The sequence below is a fragment of the Nannospalax galili genome, unplaced genomic scaffold, assembly GCF_000622305.1.
Source record: "Nannospalax galili isolate Female #2095 unplaced genomic scaffold, S.galili_v1.0 scaffold101, whole genome shotgun sequence".
Classification (NCBI taxonomy): Eukaryota; Metazoa; Chordata; class Mammalia; order Rodentia; family Spalacidae; genus Nannospalax; species Nannospalax galili.
Genome location: NW_008345700.1, coordinates 1,179,783 through 1,203,236, shown reverse-complemented (window position 1 = coordinate 1,203,236; position 23,454 = coordinate 1,179,783). Strand labels below are relative to the sequence as shown.

Genomic DNA, 23,454 nt, shown 5'->3' with positions numbered 1-23,454 from the left:
CGTTTGCCCCCCTCCCCTTATTCATCGTTTCCTTTGCTTTCTTTTAATGTGTCACCTTCAACTAGATGTCCACCAAATGGCTTTCATCAAGGCACTCTAGGTTTCTCTATGATTGCTGGCAAAGAAATGTGGTATATACATTACTCTTCTGTTACTGTGATAAAATACCATGACCAAAGGCATCTTAGAGAAGACAGTTTATTTTAGCTTACAGTTCCAGAAGGAGAGTCCACAATGGGGAAGGCATGACAGCAGATGGTCAAAGCAGGAAGCTGGTTGCTCATGTTTCATCACCCAGGAAGCCAAGAGAACTGGATGTGGGGCAAGGCTGTGAAGCCTCAAAGCCTACCCTAGTAGGGTACTTCCTCCGGCAAGGCTCCATGTCCTAAGAGTTCCATCACCTTCCCAAACAGCACCACCAACTAGGGACCAAGTGTTCAGATACCTGAGCCTTTGGATGACATTTCTCATTCAAATTACTATACTCTGCCCCTTGGCTGCCATAGACTCAAGGCCATCTCATGATGCAAATTGCATTTAGTCCAACTTTATTTTTTAATATTTTATTATTTTTATTTTATGTGTATGAGTGTGTTGCCTGCATGTATGTAAGTGCACCCATGCCATGCATTGTCCACAGAGGTCAGAAGAGGGTATCAGATCCCTTGGAACTGGAGTTACAGATGGTTGTTAGCCGCCATGTGGGTGCTGTGACTTGAACCTGGGTCCTCTACAAGAATAGCTAGTGCTCTTAACTGCTGAGCCATCTCTCTAGACCCTAGTCCAACTTTAAAAGTCCCCATAGTCCTTAACTGTCTCAAAACTGTTCAAAAGTTTGACGTCTCTTTTGAGACTCAAGGCAATCTCTTAAATGTCTCCCCTAGTAAAATCAAAACCAAATTACATACTCTCAATATACAATGGCACAAAATATATATTTATTCCCATTCCAAAAGTGAGCAATGGAGGAATAGGGAGAAAATGCTGGTCGAAAGCAAGTTCGAAACCCAGCAGGACAAACAGCAAATCCTGTATCTCCATGTTCAGTACCAGGGCCTTTGGTTCAAAGATGGCCCCACCCCTCCGTGTTCTCCTGCTGAAACACACATCTCTTCCCTTGGTTTGTTCTGTTCCCTAAAGCACGCAGCTCTCCTTGGCAGGTGTCTCACAGCTCCAACGTCTCCGAAATCGGGACCCCACCACGACTCAGGCTGCACTTTCACAGCTTCATGCAATGGCATTTCATGGGGATTTCCCTGGGACACATTTCCTGGCCTCAGCAGCTCTCTGAAACCACAGAAGAAAACTCTGTGACTCCATGGTTTCATGCCTCTAAAACCATTACCACGTGAGGAGTGCTTCCAAGTTCTGCTGCCAGCTTGGGATGGACCCTCACCTGCTTAGACCACATTATCAGGAGCTTTTGTATGACTTCTAGGAGCAGAAAATCCCTTAGGTCTCTTGCACAAGCTTGAGGTTTAGCTGGGCTGGGTCTGCCCTACGGGACCCTTCTTCTCCTTACAATGTTGAGCAGCTTCTTTTTCTTCTGTCTTTTTGAAGCAGGGTCTCCCTGTAGCCCCAGCTGTCCCGGAGCTCACTATGTAGACCAGGCTGGCCTTGAGCTCACAGAGATCCACCTGCCTCTGCCTCCCAAGTGCTGGGACTACAGGCGTGCGCCACCACGCCCGGCTGAGCAGTTTCTCTTTAATGGCACAAATCTCCTTAACGTTTATAGGGTCTCTGAGCACATGCCTTGGCTTTAACGTTGAGTTTCCTGGTGCCCTTTTTCTCTCTAAACTGTAGGTTTCTTATGTATTTTGACCTCACTTGCTCTTTTTCATTGTAGACTTGCATAAGATAATCAGTGATAACCGCTCCAAAGATTCAATGTCCTCTTGAAATTTCTTCCACCAAAGAAATGACTCTATTACTTTTTTCCCCATTCTAAGAAGCTTTTATGTTGATCCAAGTCAAGCAGTCCCATATGTGGCATAGCAGTATAGTTGCTGCAGAAGTCCAGCCCCTACATGGAGCAACAGGCAGGGACACAGGCCTCACACCCTGGCCCACTCTACTGGGAGATCCCATGGCTCATTTGACCTTTCAATGTGCAGGTTTATTCAGAAGCATTTAAATCTCAGGTCATGGGGGCTGGAGAGATGGCTCAGTGGTTAAGAGTATTGGCTGCTCTTGCAGAGGACCTGGATTTGGTCCCAGCATCCAGATGGCAGCTAACAACTGTCTGGTCTGTAACTCCATTTCCAGGGGCTCCAACACCCTATTCTGACTTCCACAGGCATTGCATGACACAGATGTATGTACATACATGGAGGCAATACACTCATACACATAAAAATAAGTAAATGCAGCTGGGTGTGGTGGCACACACCTTTAATCCCAGAACTTGGGAGGCAGAGGCAGCTGGATCTCTGTGAGTTTGAAGCCAGCCTCATCTACATATCGAGTTCCAGGCCAGCTGGGGCTATAGGGCAGCCCTGTCTCAAAAAGATCCCAAAAATAATAATTCATAAATAAATAAATGCAATATTTAAATCTCAGGACATGGGCATAAAACAGATTCTTTTCCAAACTATCACACGAATGGTTTCTAGATCAGTTGCTTATACTTGTTTCTCTCGGCATCATGAGCCAGGCCTTGACTTTCCACGATACTCTCAGCACTGCTGTCTTCTAGGCTTCTACTGGAAATGGCCTGGTAAAATCTGCTTACCACATTTCACAGCTCTTCCAGTCCAATGTTCCAAAGTCTTCCACATTTCTCAAAAATGCCCAACATGGTTAGGCTCTTTACAATAACACCCAAATCTCTGGTACCAACTTCTGTATCAGTTACTTTTCTGTTGCTGTGGTAAAATGCCATCACCAAAAGCAACCTAGGGAAGAGTTTATTTCAGCTTATGGTTCCAGAGAGCTAGATATCCTTAATTGTGGGGAAGGCATGGATGCAGGAGCAGGAAGCAGAGTGTGAACTGAGACAAGGCTATGAACTCCCAAAGCCCATTCCAAATGATGTACTTCTCAAGCCAAGCTCCATGTCCCAAAGTTCTATCACCTCCCCAAACAGCACTGCCAGCTGGTGACCAGATGTTCAGATACCTGAGCCTATGGCGGCATCTCATTCAGACCACTACAGATGGGAAAGATGGAGAGGCTCTTGCCACCATCCAGTGAGAGTCTGGAGGTATCAGTAGAGATGGTGGGAAGGTCCACACTCCAGTGTCATTAGAAGATGAAACTGACAAGGGCTGGGAATGGACTGGATGTGGGAATTCAGAGAGAGGCATTCCAAGATAGTAGAGCCCTGGTGAGGGAGGTGAGGCCAGCATTCCCTCTGTACCAACAAGGAGATGCCAGGTAGCTGGGTATGGTGACCAATCGGGCTCAAAGGGGGATCTGGGAGGGAGAGGGAAGAGCTGGGAGTTCTCAACAAGTGGTGAGCACTACTGTGGTTGCCCTTAGGCTGGGTGAAGCCATTGCATGCACACGTGGGCTGTGCACACTTCCAAAGGGAGCCAGTTAGCCATGCTGGTTTTCACTGACCTCTGCACATGGGAGTCAGCACATAAAATGACAGTGAGGGCCATAATCCACCCATCAGTCATTTCCTTCCATGGCCACAGACGCAACTGTTTCTGCTCAGGTGCTCTAATAGGATAGAAGTGACCACGTGACACTCTCAGATGCACAAGAGAAGCAGAGACAGTGCCGGGCTATGGGGCTCCCCTCTCTCCCTCCAGAGAGTTTATTTGTTAGGGGCTCCAGGACTGGGTTTGCTGGAGGAGGTTTGAGAGAACTCAAAGGCACGTCTTCACTTTTGCTTTCCTGCAAAATGGAGTAAAGCATACTTATCTCTGGTCAGTGGGTGAGTGGGGCAGCACTGCAGGAGTTGCGTGTGTGCTGCCTGTGTAGAAGCACTTTTATCTGTAAGCCTCTATAGCCATGTAGGGCTGAAGAAGAGCTTGTCACTAGAGACTTGGGTCTTTCAGCACAGAAGCAACAGAAACAAGACCAAGCCCAGTGTGCAGGGACCACTGGTAAGGCCTGAGGGGTCTGCTCTGTGCTGACAGCAGCCAGCTCTCTAAAGAAGGGCTGTGTTGGTGTGCTGGAATGGGCTGATGGCAGTCATCAGCTTGCCTAGGAGCTTCAGGCTCTTAAAGAGTATGAACTGGGGCAGAGGCTACAACACAGCAAGACCCTGTCTCAAAAACAAACAACAGACCACACAGTTTATGTCTAGAACCTAAAACTCACAGAATAATTTTGAATAGTCTGAACATACTGTAAGGACTTGACCTATACTCCCAGAATACCTTCTAGAAAGATCCTAATTTGTTTTTACATCAGAAGTGTGTCAGAATGTGCATCAGAGACAGTGCCTTGCACTCAAGACTGTTACCACATATGCTGGTTAGTTTTTGTCAACTTGATATAGAGCCACCTGGGAAGAGGGACCCTCAGTTGAGGAATTTCCCCATTAGACTGGCCTGTGGGCCTGTCTGTGGGGCATTTTCTTAGTTGCTGGTTGATGCAGGCGGTCTAGTCCACTGCGAGCAGTGTCGTCCCCAGGAAGATGGGCCTGGGCTCTATAAGAAAGGTAGCTGAGCAAGCCAGGGGAAGCCAGCCAGCGAGCAGTGTTCCTCATGGCCTCTGCTTCAGTTCCTGCCTGTCTTCCCTCAATGATGGTCTGTGATGTGGAAGTGTAAGATGAACTAAACCCTTTCTTCTCCAAGTTTTTGGGTTTGTTTGTTTGTTTGTTTTGATGAGTGTTTTATCACAGCAGTAGAAAGTAACTAGGATAGCACATGTCAGGTGTTGTCAACTTCACAAATGAGAAAATCTCTTAATACATGTGTTTGCATCTGCTTGTTTCAAGCCAAACTTATCATTGATCATTTATTTTCCTTCTGTCAATTACCTGTATGTATAATTTTCTTACTTTTATCATTTTTATTTTCAGTAGCTCCTCTGTCATTTATTAACACTTTGGCGGTTATGCTACATTTTCCCCAGTTTTTTTTTTTTTACTGACTTTTACTTACATTAGTCTTTTTTGGAGGGAATGGGAGAAGTTGTGTGGCTTGAACCCAGGACCTTAGACATACTAAGCAAGTTTGGTACCATTCAGCTATATACCCAAGCTTTAAATGTTTTTTTCATTTTGTTTTGGTTTTTCAATTTTGTTCTCAGCACCCACATGGCATCTAATAACCATCTGTAACTCCAGTTCCAGGGGGTCCAGTGCCCTCCTCTGGCCTTCACAGGCACTGCACACACATGATGCACTTACATACATGCAGGTAAAACCCTCTTACACATAAAATAAACTTTAAAATTTTTTAAATACATTTTTCACTATTGTGATGGTTTGAATGAGAATGTCCCCCATAAGCTCAAAGTATTTGGACACTTTGTCCCCAGTTGGTGGTGCTGTTTTGGGGAGGTCTTAGAAGGTGTGGCTATGCTAGAGGAAGCACATCACTTAGAGAGGTTTTTTTGTTTTGTTTTGTTTTTTGGTCTTTTTGAGACAGGGTCTCCCTATAGCCCCAGCTGTCCTGGAACTCACTATGTGGACCAGGCTGGCTTTGAACTCACAGAGATCTGCCTGCCTCTGCCTCCTGAGTGCTGGGATAAAAGGCGTGTGCCACCATGCCCGCCTGAGAGTTCTTAAGCCTTGCCAGATCTCCAGTTGCTCTCTTGCCTCCTGTGCCTACTTGAAGATGTGAGAGCTTAGTTTCCACCCCTCCCCCAGCCACCTCTGCTGCCATGCCTCCCCGCCATGATGGATTCTTGCCCCTTTGGAACCATAAGCTCAAATAAACTCTTCCTTCTATAAGTTGCTTTGGTCAGCGTTTTTATCACAGCAACAGAAAAGTAATTAATATAACTGTGGTCTCACTAAGTTACCCAGACTGGCCCCAAACTCACTACATAAGCCTAGGTAGGCCTGGAACATCCCATCCTCTTACCTAAACCTTTCAAGTACCTGGGTAATGTAAACTTATAATATTAAAATTCTATTTTATTTCAAGTCTATTGGCCTTTTGCTGGTGCTTTTTTTTTTTTTTTTTTTTTTGGATTGGCAAAGTGGGGGGAGAGGCCGGTGGGGTCTCACTGTGTTGCCTGGGCTGAATTTAAAGTAATTGATCCTCCAGCCTTAGACTGCCAAGTAACTGAGATTGCGGTGTGTGCCACCACACCCAGTGTAATGGTTAATATTATTAACCTGACAAGATCTGGAATCACCTAGGAGACAAACCTCTGGGCACTTCTATGAGGGAAGGAGTTTCTAGAGTGGATTCGTTGAGGTGGGAAGACCTACCCTGAATGTGGGAGCACCACCCCATGGACTAAGGTCCAAATGCAGTGAAGGGAGAAAGCAAGCTGAACCAACAGGAGCATTCATTGCTCTCTTCATCCTGACTGCTGATGCAGCATGGCCTGTGGCCTCACACTCCTACCACCATGATTCCTACTGCAATGCCTTGAAACAGAGCAAAATAAACCCTTCCTGGAGTTGCTTCTGCCAGGTACTTGTCACAGCAGTGAGAAAAGTAACTAGCACACCCACCTGCTCTTGTCCTCAGTGTCATCTTTAAATTCCCTTTCCGATACCCAAATCACGTGGCTATGTTTTTCTGTCTTTGGTGATTTAACTTGTATTTAAATTTCGTACCCTGTGATATAGCAGATAGGGTTCTGCCTTGACTTCATGAGCTGCAGGTAAAGAAGATGAATGAATTGTACACCATACTTAATGGTGCATTGTAAACAGATGGTATTGTAAAAGATACTTTGGGTGGAAAAAAGGGGGTGCAGGTGGGTAGAGGGGGCAAGTAGGAAGAGAGAATGAAACCAGGAAAAATTCAGACATCAATGCTGCACATCAGCATTTATGGGACGAAGTATAAACAATACTTACAAGGAATTTGGGAACTTTAAATTTATCATGAAATGAAAAATATTACAGACAAATGAAAAGTATTCAGTGCTGCACATTGGAAAGGACAGGACACAAAGATGGACAAGAAGGAAGGTGGTTGTGTCAGCCTCTGTCACCATCACAAATACTTGCCATATCAGCTTCTGTGGAGAAAAAGTTTGACTCACAGTTTCAGAGGCCCAGGTTACTGGCAGCACCACATTATGGTGGGAGCATGTAATGGAACAGAACTATTTATTTTGTGATCAGAAGGTAAAAGAGAAGGTACCAGAGTCCCCCACTGCCTGGCCTCACCTGTCAAACATAGCACCAGAGGGACTAGAGAGATGGCTCAGCAGTTAAGAACACATACTGCTCTTGCAGAGGACTGGAGTTCATTCCCAGCACCCACATCCAATGATTCAAAACCATCTGTAACTCCAGCTCCAGGAGATCCAGCACCCTCTTCTGGACTCCAGGGGCACTGTACTCATACATACACAAACCCACACACAGATGTACACAAACACACATACATAACCACAGGCTAAGAACTAAGCTTTTAATGTATGGGCCTTTAGGAGACTTTCAGATCCAGTTGTTATAAGGGGCAGGCAGAAAACAAGAATGTAATAAATTTTAAAATTCATTCTTAGCCAGGCGTGGTGGTGCATGCCTTTAATCCCAGCACTTGGGAGACAGAGGCAGGCAAATCTCTGTGAGTTTGAGGCCAGCCTGGTCTCCATTAGTGAATCCAGGCCAGCTGCAGCTACAGGGAGACTTTGTCTCAAAAAAAAAGACCAAAAAAATTTATTCTTTTCCTTGTTATTAATTTCTAAGTGTAGTGTGCTATGTGCTGTAGTTTCTTAATTATGTATACCATCTGTGTATATTATAGATCCTTCATTTTTGTTTTTTGTTTTGGTAGTGGGGACTGAACACAGGTCTTCATGCATCCTAAGCATGTGCTCTACCTGCACTACTCCAGCCCTATCCCCAGCCCTACCCCCAGTTCTGTTACCCCTACCCTACCCTTTGGTATTTAATGGTTTCATTTATAACTCAGAGGGTAGTCTTAGTTTAGGAGTTGCAAAGTTCTAACAGCTTGAGCTTAATTTCTTTGTTAGTTCTTTTTCTCTGATTTTTGTCTGGTTGCTTACTAAATCTATAAGTTTCTAAGAAGAGTATTTTAAAATCCCCAATTAAAATTGTTGATCTATCATTTTCTTCCTATAATTCTATAAAGTTCTTTTTAGAAAGTATTTTATTCTTTTTATTTTGTGTGCATGAGTGTATTGCCTGCATATATGTAAGTGTACCCATGTTGTGCAATGCCCACAGAGGTCAGAAGAGGGCTTCGGATTCCACCAGAACTGGAGATACAGATGATTGTTAGCTACCATGTGGGGGCTGGGAAATCAAAGCTGGGTCTTCTTAACTGCTGAGCCATCTCTCTGACCCCTATTAATTTCTTTTAATGTTTTGAGGTATTAAGTTTGGACTTATATGTTTGATAAATATATCTTTCACTGTTTCTTTCAACAGAAATCTCCGTTTCTTTTATGACTTTTTCTTTGTTGAATTAACTTTTGATCAACATTAAGTTTTTTTTATGTTATGAGCGTTCTGCCTGCATGTATGTAAGTGTACTCACAGAGGCCAGAAGAGGGTGTTGGATCCCCTAGAACTTGATTTACAAATGGTTGTTAGCTGCCACATGGGAGCTGGAAACCAAACCCAGGTCCTCTGCAGCAGCAGCCAGTGCTGCTCTCCAGCCGTCTCTCCAGCAACCAGTGATAAGATTTTAGGAACATTTGCCTTGTATATCTTTTCCTGTCTTTCTGTTTTCACCTTTCTGTGTCTTTTGTATGTATCACAAATTTTAAATGCAACCTGTGATGGCTCAGCAGGTAAAGACACTTGCACACCAACCCTGCCGTCCCGATTGGATCCCTGTGACCCTTATGGTGGAAGAACCGAACAAGTTGTCTCTGACCTCTGTCATGCACACACATACACATAAGTGTAATAAGATCATTTTAAAGATGTGACACTAGTGGCAGGTAGAAGATGCTAAGAGCACCACTCTTGACTGTGAACAGTGCTGGTCTCAGTCCACGGTCTACTTCTCAGTAGAGCAGGCTGTTATAAGGCAAGGCACCGATCATGTGTGTTCCCTCCTGTACATAGCTGCTTTCCTTCCCACTTCTCTCCCATGTTACGTGGCGGGGGTTTGCTGCTGCTCGGAAGCCACTTCCAAAGCAGCGTGCTTTCTCCTTGCTGAGTGGACTAGAGAAGAAGCCTACAGGACTAGGCTGCTCAGTGAGACAGTTCCCCCAACCCCCAAACATTAGAGATACCCAAACCAAAAGATACACAAACCCACAAGAAACATGAAGAAGCAAGGCCACAGGACTCCTCCAAAAACAGTGGCTCTTCACCTACTGAGCTCAAAGACACTGATATAAGTAAGACGCCAAACGAGAATTCCAGAAGCTTTCTGGTAAAAATGATCAACGACCCAAATGAAGATACAAAGAAGTACATATTAACAAAAAATACAAAGAAGATGGAACTATCCTTCATAACGGTTTATCGGTGGGTCTGTCCCGTTCTTCCGGTAAGATTTTTTTTTTTTTTTTTTTTTTGCTTTTCTTTCCTCAGCTTTAAGGAAACTTAAAATTCTTTGTGTGTTAGGGGTATTAGTTCCTCCTCTGTGAAATGTGTTGTACTTTTTTCTCCTGCTTTGTGGTTTTTCTTTTGGCTTTACTGTTGTTTGTGGATGTGAGGAGATAATGAAATTGAACGTTCTTGGGGCTGTGGATGTAGCCCAGTTGGCAGAGTATTTGCTTGGCATGCACAAAGCCCTGTACTACATAAACCAGGCATGGTGCTGGACACGTGTAATCTCAGCACTTGAGAGATGGAACCCAGAGGATCAGAAGTTCCAAGTCATCCTCAGCTACATAACAGAGTTAAAACCTGGGCTGCCTGAGACCCTGATTCCAAAAAAGTGACGGATGCCTTTCCTTTCGATAAGATCTACTTTTGTGTCCTTCAGAAAGTTTTAAGTTACTTTCATGTAAATTTTACACACTTCGTATTCCCAAGTGTTTTTTTCCATTAACACTGAAAATGAGATTTTCATGTCCTGCACTGTCCTGTTGTGTATATGAAGGTTTGATTTGTTATGTTCGTTCCATTTCCTGAACCTTGCTGAGTCATTTGTTCATTCTCAAGGGGTTTTCTGGACTATGATCATGTTATCTGAAAGTACAGATAGAGCTTTTTTTTAATATTACACCTCTATTTTTTTCTTGCCTAATTGCTTTGACTAATACCAAAACAGTGTTAAATAACAGTGAGGACAGTGGACATTCTTGCCTTGTTTCTGACCTTAGTATGTGCCCAGTATTTCCCACTAGGACACCTATTGTGGTATTGAGGTGTATTGTTTTCTCTTTTAATACTTTTTTTATTTATTTATTTATATCAAGGATCAACCTGATTTGGCCCATTCATATGTTAGTACTACATACTGACTGCACTTTTATAGCTTTATAAAAGGATTGTACAATTTGCCTCTCTTAATATGGAATGTTTTGCGTTTGTTTTAATATTTTACATGCAGTAAGTGAATTTTATTTTTTTTTAATATTTTATTTAGTATTTTTTATTTTACATGTATGAGTGTTATGCCTGCACATAAGAAATTGCACCTGTGTCATGCAATGCCCACAGAGGACAAAAGAGGCTGTGGGATCCCCTGGAACTGGAGTTATGGACAGTTGTTACTGTCATGTGGGTGCTGGGATTTGAATCTGGGTCTTCTGCAAAAACAGTCAGTGTTCTTAACTGCTGAGCTATCTCTCCATCCCCTATTTATTATTTTTATATAGTTTTTTTTCTTCTTTTTGAGACAGGATCTCCCTTAGCCCCAGCTGACCTGGAACTCACTATGTAGACCAGGCTGGCCTTGAACTCGCAGAGATCTGTCTGCCTCTGCCTCCTGAATGTTGGGATTAAAGGCATGCACCACCACGCCTGGCCATTTTATTTTTATGTGTACGAGTGTATTGTCTGCACGTATGTAAATACACCCATGTGGTGGTGCAAAACTCTGAGTCTGATCCTTAGCATCGCATAAACTGGACATGATGGAACATACCTGTGGTCCTAGCACTCAGGAGATAGAGGCAAGAGGATAAAATCTTTAAAGTCACCCTCAGCTACATAGCAAGTTCAGGTCACCCTGGGCTACAATGAGACCCTGTATGCAATAAAATAAAATTTTATTGGGATTAGGTCTTGAATTTGTCATAGATGTTTTTCAATAACTATGTAAATGATCATACAGTTTAGTATTTAGACCTACTAATGTGGAAAATTATATTGATAAGACTTCCTAACATTGAACTGAACTTGATTTCCTAGTGTAAGCCCTACATGACTGTGGAATATGAAATTCTTTTTTTTTCTTTCGATCTTTTTGAGACAGGGTCTTCCTGTAGCCCCAGATGTCCTGGAACTCATTATGTAGACCAGGCTGGCCTTGAAGTCACAGAGAGCTGTCTGCCCCTGCCTCCCAAGTGCTGGGATTAAAGGCATGTGCCACCACGCCTGGCCTGAAATTCTTTTTTAAAAATATATTTTATTCTTTTTATTTTATGTGTATGAGTGAATTTTGCCTGCATGTAGGTAAGTACAATGCCCGAGGCCAGAAGAGGGTGTTGGATCCCCTGGAACTGGAGTTATAAATGGTTGTTAGCCACCATGTGGATGCTGGGTGGCCGATCCTGGGTCTTCTGCAAGAGCAGTCAGTGCTTTTAACCACTGAGCCTTCTCTCCAGCCCCAGAATATGAGATCCTTAATGTGCTGTTGAAGTCTGTTAGCTAATATTCTATTTAGGGTTATGTTCTAGTTTGCTTCTCTGTTTCTGTGATAAAGCACCATGACCAAAAGCAACTTGGGGAAGAAAGGCTTTGACATACAGGTTTCAGTCACTATTGAGGAAATCCAAGGTAAGAACTTGAGGCAGGAACCTGGAGGCAGGAAGTGAAGCACAGACCATGGAGGGGCGCTCCTTACCAGCTTGCTCCCGTGGTTTGCTTATGCTTAACCACTTCTTTTTTTTTTGTCTTTGAGACAGGGTCTCCCTGTAGCCCCAGCTGTCCTGGAACTTACTATGTAGACCAGGCTGGCCTTGAACTCACAGAGATCTGCCTGCCTCTGCCCCCCAAGTGCTAGGATTAAAGGCGTGCACCATCACGCCCAGCAGAATAACTACTTCTTTTTATTTTATTTATTATTTTTATTTTATGTGTATGAATGCATTGGTTGCGTATATGTAAGTGAACCTGTGTTATACAATGTCCATGGAGGTCAGGAGAGGGCATTGGATCCCCTAGAGCTGGAATTATAGTTGTTAGCCACCAGGAGAGTACTGAGAACTGAACCTGGGTCCTCTGAAAGACCATCCAGTGCTCCTACTTGCTGAGCCATCTCCCCAACCCCTCAGCTACTTTTCTTATACAACCCATGCCCACCTGCTCAGGGATGGCAACCCCCCACCTTGAGCTGGGCCCGCCTACATCAATTAGCAATTGAGAAATGCCCCACCAACATACCCACGGGCCAGACTAATAGGGAAATTCCTCAACTGAGGTTCCCTCTTCCCAGGCGACTCTAGTTTATATCAAGTTGACAAAAACTAACCAGCACAGATTATTACATCATCACTATGCACAAGAGATATAAATCTGAAATGTCCTTTATTATATTTTCTGTTCTCTTCACCATTTTTAGATATACTGTGATACTTGAAGAAAAGAAAATTGGAAGTTTTTCTTCACTTTCTACCCTCTGATATGACTTAATCAGCATAGGGAACTGTCTGGTCTCCAAAGATTTGGTAGAATTCCTTGACAGTTTTTGTGGGTTAGTTCCTTAAATGTTTTCCATATTTTGGGGCTGGAGAGATGGCTCAGTGGTTTAGAGTACTGACTGCTCTTGCAGAGGACCCGGGTTCAATCCCCAGCACTCACATGGCAGCTGTGAATCATCCTTAACTACAGCTCCAGGGGAATTCGAAGCCCTCTTCTGACCTCCGCAGCATTGCATGACATGGGTGCACTCACGTACATGCAGGCAATACACTCATACACATAAAATTAAAAAAATAAATAAAATATTTTTAAATGTTTTCCCTATTTCTTCTATAAATATTGGTCTATTTAATAATTTTTTTAAAAACTAGAAATTGAACCCAGAACCTCATGCTTGCTAAGCAAGTACTCTTCTAGTGAGCCAACCTTATTTAACTTTCATCTATACTGGGATCAATTTTATTTTTGGAAACAAGAGTCTTGATATATTCCCCAGGCTGGCCTAGAACTCAATCTTCCTGCCTCTACCTCCCAAAGTTGAACCCCTCTGGAATTACAGGAATATGCTATTGCATTCAATCTGGGGTCAATTTTAACATATTTTTCAATGCTGAGGATGGAACCCAGGGCCTTGGGCATGCTGAGCAGCCCCTCTACCACTGAGCTATAACCCCAGACTCTGGGGTCAATTTGTATAATAGAATGTTGTTAAGGTTGTATCCACCTAACCTAGGCTTTTAAATGTACCTATATAAAGTTGTACAAGATCATTTCCAGGGGCTGGAAAGATGGTGCAGTGGTTAAGAACACTGGCTGTTCTTGCAGAAGACCTGGGTTTGAATCTCAGCACCCACATGGCAGCTAATAACTGTCTGTAACTCCAGTTCCAGGGAATCTGACAGCCTCTTCTGTCCTCCATGGGCATTGCACGACACAGGTGCACTTACCTACATGCAGGCAGTACACATAAAATAAAATTTAAAAAAACAAGATCATGTATGGTGGTGCACGCCTTTAATCCCAGGCAGAGGCAGGGGGATCTTTGTGAGTCCAAGGCCAGCCGGGTCTACATAGCGAGTTCCAGGACAGCTTGGGGCTACAGGGAGACCCTGTCTCAAAAAGACTAAAAAAAAAATCATTTCCAAAGATTTTTTACCTCCTCCACACCAAGAGTCACTTTCCTTTGCAGTTTCTTATTTTGTGTATTTGTGCTTTCTCCTTTTTAAATATATTTTATGTGTATGAGTGTTTATGTGTATGTGTGAGGGCACCCATGTGTGCAATGCCCAAAGAGGCCAAAAGAGGGAAATCAGATCCCATGGAACTGGAGTTATAGACAGTTGTTAGTTGTCATGTGGCTGCTGGGAACTGAACTCAGGTCCTCTGCAAGAGAAGCCAGTGCTCTTAACTGCTGAGCCATCTCTCCAGGCCCTCTTTTTTTTTTTGAGACAGGGTCTTGCTACACAGCTCTGGCTGGCCTGGAACTTGCTCTGTAGACCAGGATGACCTTGAACTCATGGTTCTGCCTGCATTTGCCTCCTGAATAGGGAGATTAAAGGTGTGTGTCACCACATTTGGCTCTCCCTTTTCAATTAAATTAACTAACTTTATTGTCCATTTTCTTATAAGAGCAAAAAAAATTTTTTTGAGACAGGGTCTCCCTGTAGCCCCAGCTGTCCTGGAACTCACTGTGTAGACCAGGCTGGCCTCGAACTTACAGAGATCCTCTTGCCTCCGCCTCCCAAGTGCTGGGACTGAAGGTATGTGCCACCACACCCGGCCTATAAGAGCAAAATTTTCCTTGCCAATTTAATCTGTTAATTTTCCTGCTCCCTTCCTCAGTAATTAACGCCCATCTTCACCATCTTCCTTCTACATGATTTGGATTGTTTCTTGTTCTTTTCATTGCTTTTAACTTTTCTAGATTTGTTTATTATTTTATGTGTATCAGTGTCTCTTATTTCCTTTCATATAAAATGTTTCTATTTTTGTTTATTTCCAAATGGAAGGATTCTTTTGTTTTGGATTTCTAGTTTCCTTGCACTGTGATCACTGTTAAGTATTTCTACCTTATACAAACTTTTAGCATTTTCTGTGCCTCTTAGACTATGGCCAGTTTGATCTACTCATAACTGTTTGAGTTGTCTTGTCCAGTCTGTCCCAACTTCTCTGTGAAGCAGATCTTGCTGTTGCTGTCTCAGACAGTTGTCCAGCCTTGCGTGTCCACCAAAGAGATCACTTGTGTGGTGACAGAGGGAGGCCTGTCGCTTGTCAGTACAGAGTAAACAGTACGACTGTGAAGGGAACAGGAGGTAGCTTCTAGATTGGGCAGGTAAGTCAGGGAAGGAGGCCCCAGACTAGATTTAGCTGTGTTCTAGTTACTTTTATTTTCATCCAAGATGGCCTACTTCTGGGTTCTTATCCCAAGCTGGCCCTTTTTGGCAGCTCCTCCACCATGGGAATTTCAAACTTCCCACCCTTGTGCCACCCGATCAGGTTCCTGCTTTCATATGAGTAAGCCAACCAGCAGCATGCATCCTCCTGTATCCAAAGGGGAAAGAAGAGCCCAATCCTGTCCTACCTCCTGCCCTATAGACTAGAAAAGCCAGTCTCCAGGGGGGTAGATGGTGCTCCAGCCCTGGACACCCTCCCCTTGCAGGGAGTCTGTCTCTTTGTGTGCTATGTGGAGTGTTATTTCCGCTTCAACGGACCTTTGTTGTGTGATGTGACTGCAAACTTATTTACCTGGTGAAGAAAAGCACCTGAGAAAAGACCCTGAGTGGCATTGACTACACTTTTTAAAATTTTTGTATGTGTGGAAAATGGGGGTGGGGGTGGCCACACATGTGGAGGTCAGAGGACAGCTTTGTGGGGTTAGTTCTCTCCTCCATCTTTATGTGAGTTCTGGGGATCCAACTCAGGTTGCCAGGTTTGTGTGGCAAGTGTCTTTATCCACTGAGTATTTCACCACAGCTCTTTAAGTTTAACATTAAGACTAACAAGTAGGTAAAATAACATATCAGCAAAGGGGGAGGCTAGAAATGCACTGGTGCTTAGAAATTAATGGCATCTGACATGTTAGTGGAAATGCTAGAGGAGGCAGCTCCATGGAGCCATCCGCCACAGAAATGCTGAAAAAGCAAGCAGGATCTGCCAAAGCCAGCTTTGCCATAGCCCTGGAGAACAGGCAGTGGTTCCAGAAAATGCTGGAAGAAGCATCTTGAGTGCGAAAGGGAGCTTTGTGAGCTCCTCTGCCTCTCTCTGCTCCTCCCCTTGGCAGCCATGTAGTTTGCTCCTGCCTGGAACCTGGTCCTTGGTTCTGAAGGGAGCAAGGTGCCCCTCACTGCTTCCATTCCCATTTGTTGGGGAACTGACTAAAGGACTGATGAGTGTTCCATCTGACACAGCACCCACTGCAGAGAAGTGTGGGGATTACACAAAAGCATCACAATGCAGACAAGCAGCCTGCGGTCACCTGGAGCAACAGTTATAGTTGAAGTAAACAATAGCACACAAGACTGGGGAGAGCTGGGGAGAGAGCGGCTGTGAAATTAGGCCATTCAATCAGTGGTGTACACTAGGAAACCTAGACTGTCTCGTGCGTGCCCAGGGCGGCCGGCATGTTCAGAATAGACCTAAGAAGACTGTGTGTTCACCTTGGACTGGCCTCGAGGAGCAGAGTAGGCAGGGAGTGAAGGTTAAGGCAGACTTGGGAACACCCTAATTACACGATGACAAGACTCCCAACACAGAACCAAGCACAGAGGTGGGGAGAGGCTTCTCCGTATGTCTTTTGGTGCTTTGCTCTGTGCCTAGTCCATCATGGAGGCCTGGTGTACATGCTTAGGATGTTTGCAAGAGCAGCAGGCAGGGGGAGGCTCCTGGGCACAGGTACCAGTCCTGGGGGATGTCCAGACAGGGAGGAGCAACTCTTGGTGCCATTTGTGGGGCCCTGTGCTTCTCAACTGTTTAAGCTTCAACCTCAAAGACTGCTGTGGTTCACATGCAGTCAGACACAAAGCTGATCCTTATTCTGTCTGGGTGCCATCGCCTCAAAGTAGGCCTCGCCCTACATAAGCAATGGCTGCTTATCTGACCTGTGGGGGACCAGAAAGAACTACAACCAGCTTACCCTTCTAATAGCTATCCTTGAGGCCCAGGCCTAGGACCCGTCACACAGGCTCTCCTGGAGCTGGATGGGCATCCTTTGGTGAAAGTAATGTTTGGTTTGATTTGTGGACAACTCAGAATTTGAGGGCTGCACTGTTTGTGTCTACTGGAGAGCCTTGAGTGAGCTGGATGTTGCACGTGGTACATGTCTCTGCTGCCCATGTGACAGGCCTGGCTCAAAATGGTAGAGAATCTCCAGGGGAAACGATAGGATGATTGTGGAAGAGATGAAGGACTGTGATCCTCTACAGACAGTGCCAGCTGTGCCTGATGACATGCCATCTCTCCACGCAGGAAGGACATCCCTGTGGAGCACGTGACGCACATGGACAGAGAGCAGACCAAGATGGTGGTATACTCAGTGGTCTATGGAGCAGGTAAGCCACAGGGAAGGGCAGGGCTAGGGTCACCTACTAGCCAGTGGCTGAGTGCCCATATGTAAGTGTGCCATGCTTCAGAGAAATGACTTTCAGTCCCTGTGTTATTTACACAGACACCATAGTGGTATTTATGTCACCAGACACCAGTCAGACCACTTCATGCTGCTGACTCAGAGAACCATAGACCCTTTCAGAGGAGGCAACAGAAATGCAGAGTGTGGCCAGGCCCCACCCCACACCTTACCACTGTGATGGGCATCATTTCTGTGCTTAGAGACCCTCATTTGTAAAGATGGCCCAAGATTTTGGAGAGCTATACCACCTCAAAAATGGGCTATGGTTGGATTTGGTTCTGCTTCTCAGTACACACCCAGTGACAAGCTGTGCTCCCCTTCCTCCTCCTCCCCTCTTCCCAGAACCCAGGCAGAGCAGCCTCTGCTTTCTTTCACTCTCCCCCTCCCCTTTCTCTGCCACTCCCACACTGGACTGCCAGAATGTTTCTTTCCTTCCTCTGGGTCATGCTAAAGTAGGGCCTGATTCCTTCTCAGGAGAGGCTGTGGACATACCAGGCCCTCCCCGAGGAGCAGTCCATCTGCTGTCATAAGCCCAGTCCAGTGTGGACCACCTCCTCCTTTGATCAGTGCTGCAGTCGACTGTGGGGCTTGTGCAAAGATCCCGAGAACAGGTTTCACCCCCTGGCCACTGAAACCTCTGTTCATTCAAGAAAGACCAAAGAAACTGCAGAACCTCAATGTGAACTTCAGGACTTCACAGTCTGCCACCCCCAGGCACCCCCATTTCTGTGACTGCAGGGCCGTGGATGTGGCCCCAGAATGCCTCTCCTGCATCACCAATGCTGTCCTGTCCAGAGCCCTCCCCGGGGAGCCCTCAGTCCCTTGCACTTGCCCTTCCCTCCATGAGAATGAGCTTCTCACTCAACTCTCTCCTTCTCAGCCATTGTCCACCACCGTACTAGTTACAGGACTCATCTCCAGGTGACAGGTTACCACAGGATAGTCCCTTAAGACAACATCCATCTGTTACCTCACAGCTCACGTCAGTCCTCTGCGTGCATTCAGGGTGCTGACTGAAGCTGTGGTCTCATCTGACGTTTGACTGCTATTCCACTTTCCTCAGCTTCTGTTTCCTGTTGGCCCTGTGGGCCTGTGGCATGAACAGCCTGCACTGTGACCAACTGGCTCTTCAAAGCCGGCTGGCTGCAAAGGCCCATATGCTCATGTGTTCAGGGTCACATGCCTGTCCCAAGCATGAGCCCATGAAGGCAGGAGCTCCCATGAGTTCTGTTCTCTCCCTAGCACAGACGTACTCACTGCGTGTTGGACAGGAAACAGCCCTTTAAGGACATCTGACAGCGCGGTGTCAGAAAAGCAGCCCAAGAGCCCAGGGACAGAGCTCGGGGTGGGAGGCAGTAGAGGTGCTAGTAGTTCTCCCCAGAGGCACCTGGCTGTGTCCTCCTTGGCCTCTTCCACCAAGCATCAAGCCCTCATGGGACCTCTGCCCTGAGGGAAGGCAGCATTCTTCCTATAGATCAGACACAGGTGTCGTGTATCCTCCTGTGCACCTGCCAGGAGCTCCCGCTCTGCAGGCCTCTTGCTATTTCCTGCCTCTGCCCAGGTGGAATCCAGGTTGTCACCTCCTGACCTGGTGCTCACCTGAGGCCTCCACCTGCTTGCCTCTGCCCTCCTCTATAAATGCTCTTGTAGGGCTGCTGGAGCTGCACCTGGCACAGTTAACTGTCATGTGTCATCTGCCCCTATCTGGGTCCTGCTTCAAGGACGAGTTATGTGGCTAAGCTTCCAGAGGTCTCCTGACCCTCCAAGCTGAAGATGACTCAGGAGAGAGGGACATGGGTGCACATGTTATCGTCCTGAGATTTGCCTGGCCCTGGCCCTGCCAGTGGCACGCTGTGTTCCAGGAAGACAGCAGGGTCACCCCTCCTTGCCACAGCTGTATCCCGAAGAAAGATGCTTCTCGGCACCCACAGGCCCCTTCTGGAGCTTTTGCTTTATGTTTTCTGAAGAGAGCTCCACTGTAAATAAGCAGTGAGTCATCAGCTGCGGTGCTGGCGAAGGGAGTAATGTGGCTGCTTTTAGCCCTGGTGGTGACAGGGTCCCACCCCAAGCCTCCATCTCTGCTGCTCCCATTATTCCTACTCCACCTGATAGCTGGAATTACCACCTATCTGCTGCTCAGCTCAGGCTGTCTCTAATTCTCCTGTTTGAGCCAGAACCTTGGTGATGAGCAGACCAAGGGCCTAAGAGAACTACCCTGTCTCTAGGAGCCTTAGGAAACTCAGTGGGAGGATCTTGACCGGACAGCTTGTGATATCATGCAGCAATTTGTTCCTACAGAAGCCCCCTCTAAGTGACCCAGAAGCTGCTGATGCTGAGCCACAGAAGCATAGTTCCAGTGCAACCTTGAGAAAATGGTTGTGTGATCAGTGTGGGAACTGGGATGATAACAGAGGGAAAAGCTCCAGGATTGTGAACAAGCAGAGAAGCTGCTTGGAAGAGATCTGGGTGCGCATGCTCAGCTTCCTGTAGGACACAGGGCAACCCTATGACCTCAAACTCATGCACCCACATGTTATCTGAGGTCTTGACCCAGAGATGGTTTACAGGCTGGATGTGATGGTGCACAGCTTTAGTCCCAGTACTCAAAAGGCAGAAGCAGGCAGATCTCTGTGAGTTCAAGGCTAGCCTGGTCTATATAGTGAGTTCCAGGTCAGCTGGAGCTACAGGGAAACCCTGCCTCAAAAAGACCAAAAAAAAAAAAAAAAAAAAAGACCGGAAATGGCTCACAAGCCTCCCACCCCTCCTGCAGCCAGCTGAAGTCAGCATCTACCAACTTACTGGGCACCTCCTAATCTCAAGAGCCTACATATAGGCATCTCTGAGCTCAGCAGGAACCTGAGCCCAGCAGGAAGTCATTGCTAATCCCCAGACCTGCTGGGTTCCTGCTTTCTGAGGGGTGGCCTAACACTGAGCCTTGCCATGATTCCTCAGTGAGCTCCACTTTCAGCTACTGTGCAATCAGCAAGTGCTTACAGAGCGTACTCAGACTGCCAGGCCCACCCTGCACCAGGTAAGATGAATGAGGCCTCATGGCCTGCTCCCAAGGGGCCTGGCTCTGTCAGATCAGACACAAAGTGAAGCTGAGCCTCATACTGAGTTCCTGGGGGACACAGAGCCCTGAGGACTGTATTTACGACGCAGCCTCAGGGCCTGGGAAGCTGCTCAGAGTTTGAACACCCTGGCTATGTGGGAAGGCCTGTTCAAGTAGACCAGCCAGCATTCCTGGAGCCCTCTGTGACCAGGCACTTGCTTGGAAACAGAAATGTTATAGTTATATTCTGTGACTGTGAAAAAAAACACCCTGACAGAAAGCAACTTGGGGACAAGAAGGTTGATCTGACCTACAATTTCAAGTTATAGTCCATTATTGCAGAGAAGGCAAGGGAGGAACTTAAGCATCACATCCATAGGCAAGAGCAGAGAAGAAATAAATGCACGAAAACTTGTGCCTGCTGCTCTCCTACCATTTAGGAGCCCTGCCTAGGGAATGGTGCTGCCCACATGGGGTGGGTCTTCCTATACCAATTAAAAGGCAAGTCAGTTCCCCGCAGGCATGCTCACAGAGCAACCTAATCTAGGATGATTCCTCAATTGAGAAGTCTTCCCAGGTGTTTCTAGGTTGTGTCAAGTTAAAATAACCAATACAATCCACCCCTTGTTAATAACACAAAACACATGACTTTAAGCCATAACTTTCTACCCCTTGACCCCAAAGTCTTATGTTAATATCACATATAAAATACAGTCCAACTCAAAAAAAAAAGTTTTCAAAAATTCCCAGCCAGGCATGGTGGCGCACGCCTTTAATCCCAGCACTCAGAGGCAGAGGCAGGCAGATCTCTGAGAGTTCAAGGCCAGTCTGGTCTATATAGTGAGTTCCAGAACAACTGGGGCTACAGGGAGACCCTGACTCAAAAGGACCGAAAAAAAAAAAATCCAGCCCTTCAGAAGTCTGACATCTCTTTAAAAATTTAAGGTTGCTTAACTGTGAGTGCCTATAAAGTAAATAACGAGGGGCTGGAGAGATGGCTCAGGGGTTAAGAGCACTGACTGCTCTTCCAGAGGACCCAGGTTCAATTCCCAGTGTCCACATGCTGGCTAACAACAGTCTGTAATTCCAGTTCCAGGGGATCCAATGCCTTCTTCTGACCTCCGCAGGTATTGCACAACATGGGTGCATTTACATACATGCAGGCAATACACTCATACACATAAAAAATATAAAGTAAAATATTTTTAAAATCAAAAACAAGTTACATATTGTAACATTCTTATTCTGAAACATTCTTATTCCAAAAGGGGACAATCAGGACATAATAAATGAAAAATCACACTTAAGCAACACTAAAATCCAGCAGTATAAATCCAAATCCTGTAGCTCAATGCCTGTTGTCTGGGACACTTCCAATCTGTGCTCCAAAGGGCTTGGGCAGCCCCTCTTCAGCTCTTCAACCTCAGCACACACAGCTTCCCTCCTAGGCCTGCTCCACTCACACCTGCAGCCTTTCTTGGTGGGGAATCTCATGGTCCTGTATTCTCCAATATCCTGGGGTCTCCATTGCAACCAAGGCCTCACCTTTAACAAGAGCCTCTTAGAGCCTCTCTGCAGGGACTCTCATCCTGCCCAAGTGTCAATCTTCAGATGCTCTCCACGATGCCTTCATGCCTCAAAACCCAGCACCAAGTCTTATGCTACCAGGTCCCGCTAAGGTGTAGCCTCCTTGGACCACACTTTCTATATGCTGCTTCTGAGAAACACATTCCTTCTGTCCCGATGAGACAGGAGGTTACACTTCAGAGGTGCTGATCTCTTTCATGATCACAGCAGCTTCCCCAACCCCAGCGTGGTTAACACATAGTTTTTTAAATATTTTATTATTCCTATTTTATGTGCACGCGTGCACTGCCTGCACGTAGGTAAGTGCACCTGTGTCGTGCAATGCCTGCGGAGGTCAAAAGAGGCTGTCGGATCCCCTGGAACTGGAGTCACGGACAGTTATCAGCTGCCATGTGGGTGCTGGGACCCAAACCCAGGTCCTCTGCAAGAACAGTCAGTGTTCTTAACTGCTGAGCCATCTCTCCAGTCCCTAACACACAGTTTTTTAACCAAAATACTATGCAAATGTCAGTCAATGTCATTGTCAATGTCAAAGCCCTTGCTCTCCTGCTGAAGCAAAGCTGGCTTTCTGTCGGCATCACTCTCAGCAGTCTTGTCTCAAGGATGGCCCATTAAGTTCCTCCCGGAACACTCAATAGCTTTTCCAACCCAAAGTGCTAAATGCTTCCATATTCCTCCCACAAAAACAGTCCAAGGCATAAAAGCCACCTGATCAGATCCATCACAGCAACAACCCAGTCCTGGTGATGATTTCTGTTCCAGTTCTAGTTCCGTTGTTGTGATGCAATGCCTGACAAAAGCAACACAAGACAGCGTTCCTGAACATATGAAGAAGGAGGGCAGCTTGACCGTAGTCAAGACAAAAGGCACTCATGACACCAGACCCTGGGATGACCCAGATGTTGGAATTCTGGACAAAGATCCCAAAGTGCTCAAGGGCATAAATGGAAACATGTTCACAATAAATGGGAGGAAAAATAAAGTCTACCAAATAAGAACCAAAGGGAGATTCTAAAACCTCTAAGACTGAAATTGACAGTCTCCAAATAAAAGTCCCCAGAGTGTCTTAACAGCACATTGGAAGCGAGAAAAGAAAGCGACCTCAAGCCCATCTGGCTAACCTGGATGAGGCACCCAGTCACTGTTGGCTAGACTTGTCTACGCTACTACTGTAGCTGAGAGCAGTGATTAGAATCTGATTGAAGAGTTGTTGATGAGCTATTTCAGGAAATGTAACAAAATACATAACTTCGCTGTGAAGATTCTACGCTATTTTGATTAAGACCTAAGGAGATTTAGGGTTTTTCTTTTTCCTTCTTTTTTTTTTTTTTTTTTTTTTTTCTTTTTGTGTCCCCTTCTGGCCTT

At 45.7% G+C, this 23,454-nt stretch overlaps 1 protein-coding gene across 1 annotated transcript in view; it reads left to right on the top strand.

Annotated features, from left to right (window-relative positions):
* Positions 1 to 23,454, top strand: part of Poln (DNA polymerase nu) — a 206,576-nt gene that overhangs the window by 167,584 nt on the left and 15,538 nt on the right. Inside the window, exon 19 of the mRNA XM_017800294.1 lies at positions 17,291 to 17,373. Coding sequence (XP_017655783.1) covers positions 17,291 to 17,373 — 83 coding nt within the window. The remainder of the gene's footprint in view (positions 1 to 17,290; positions 17,374 to 23,454) is intronic.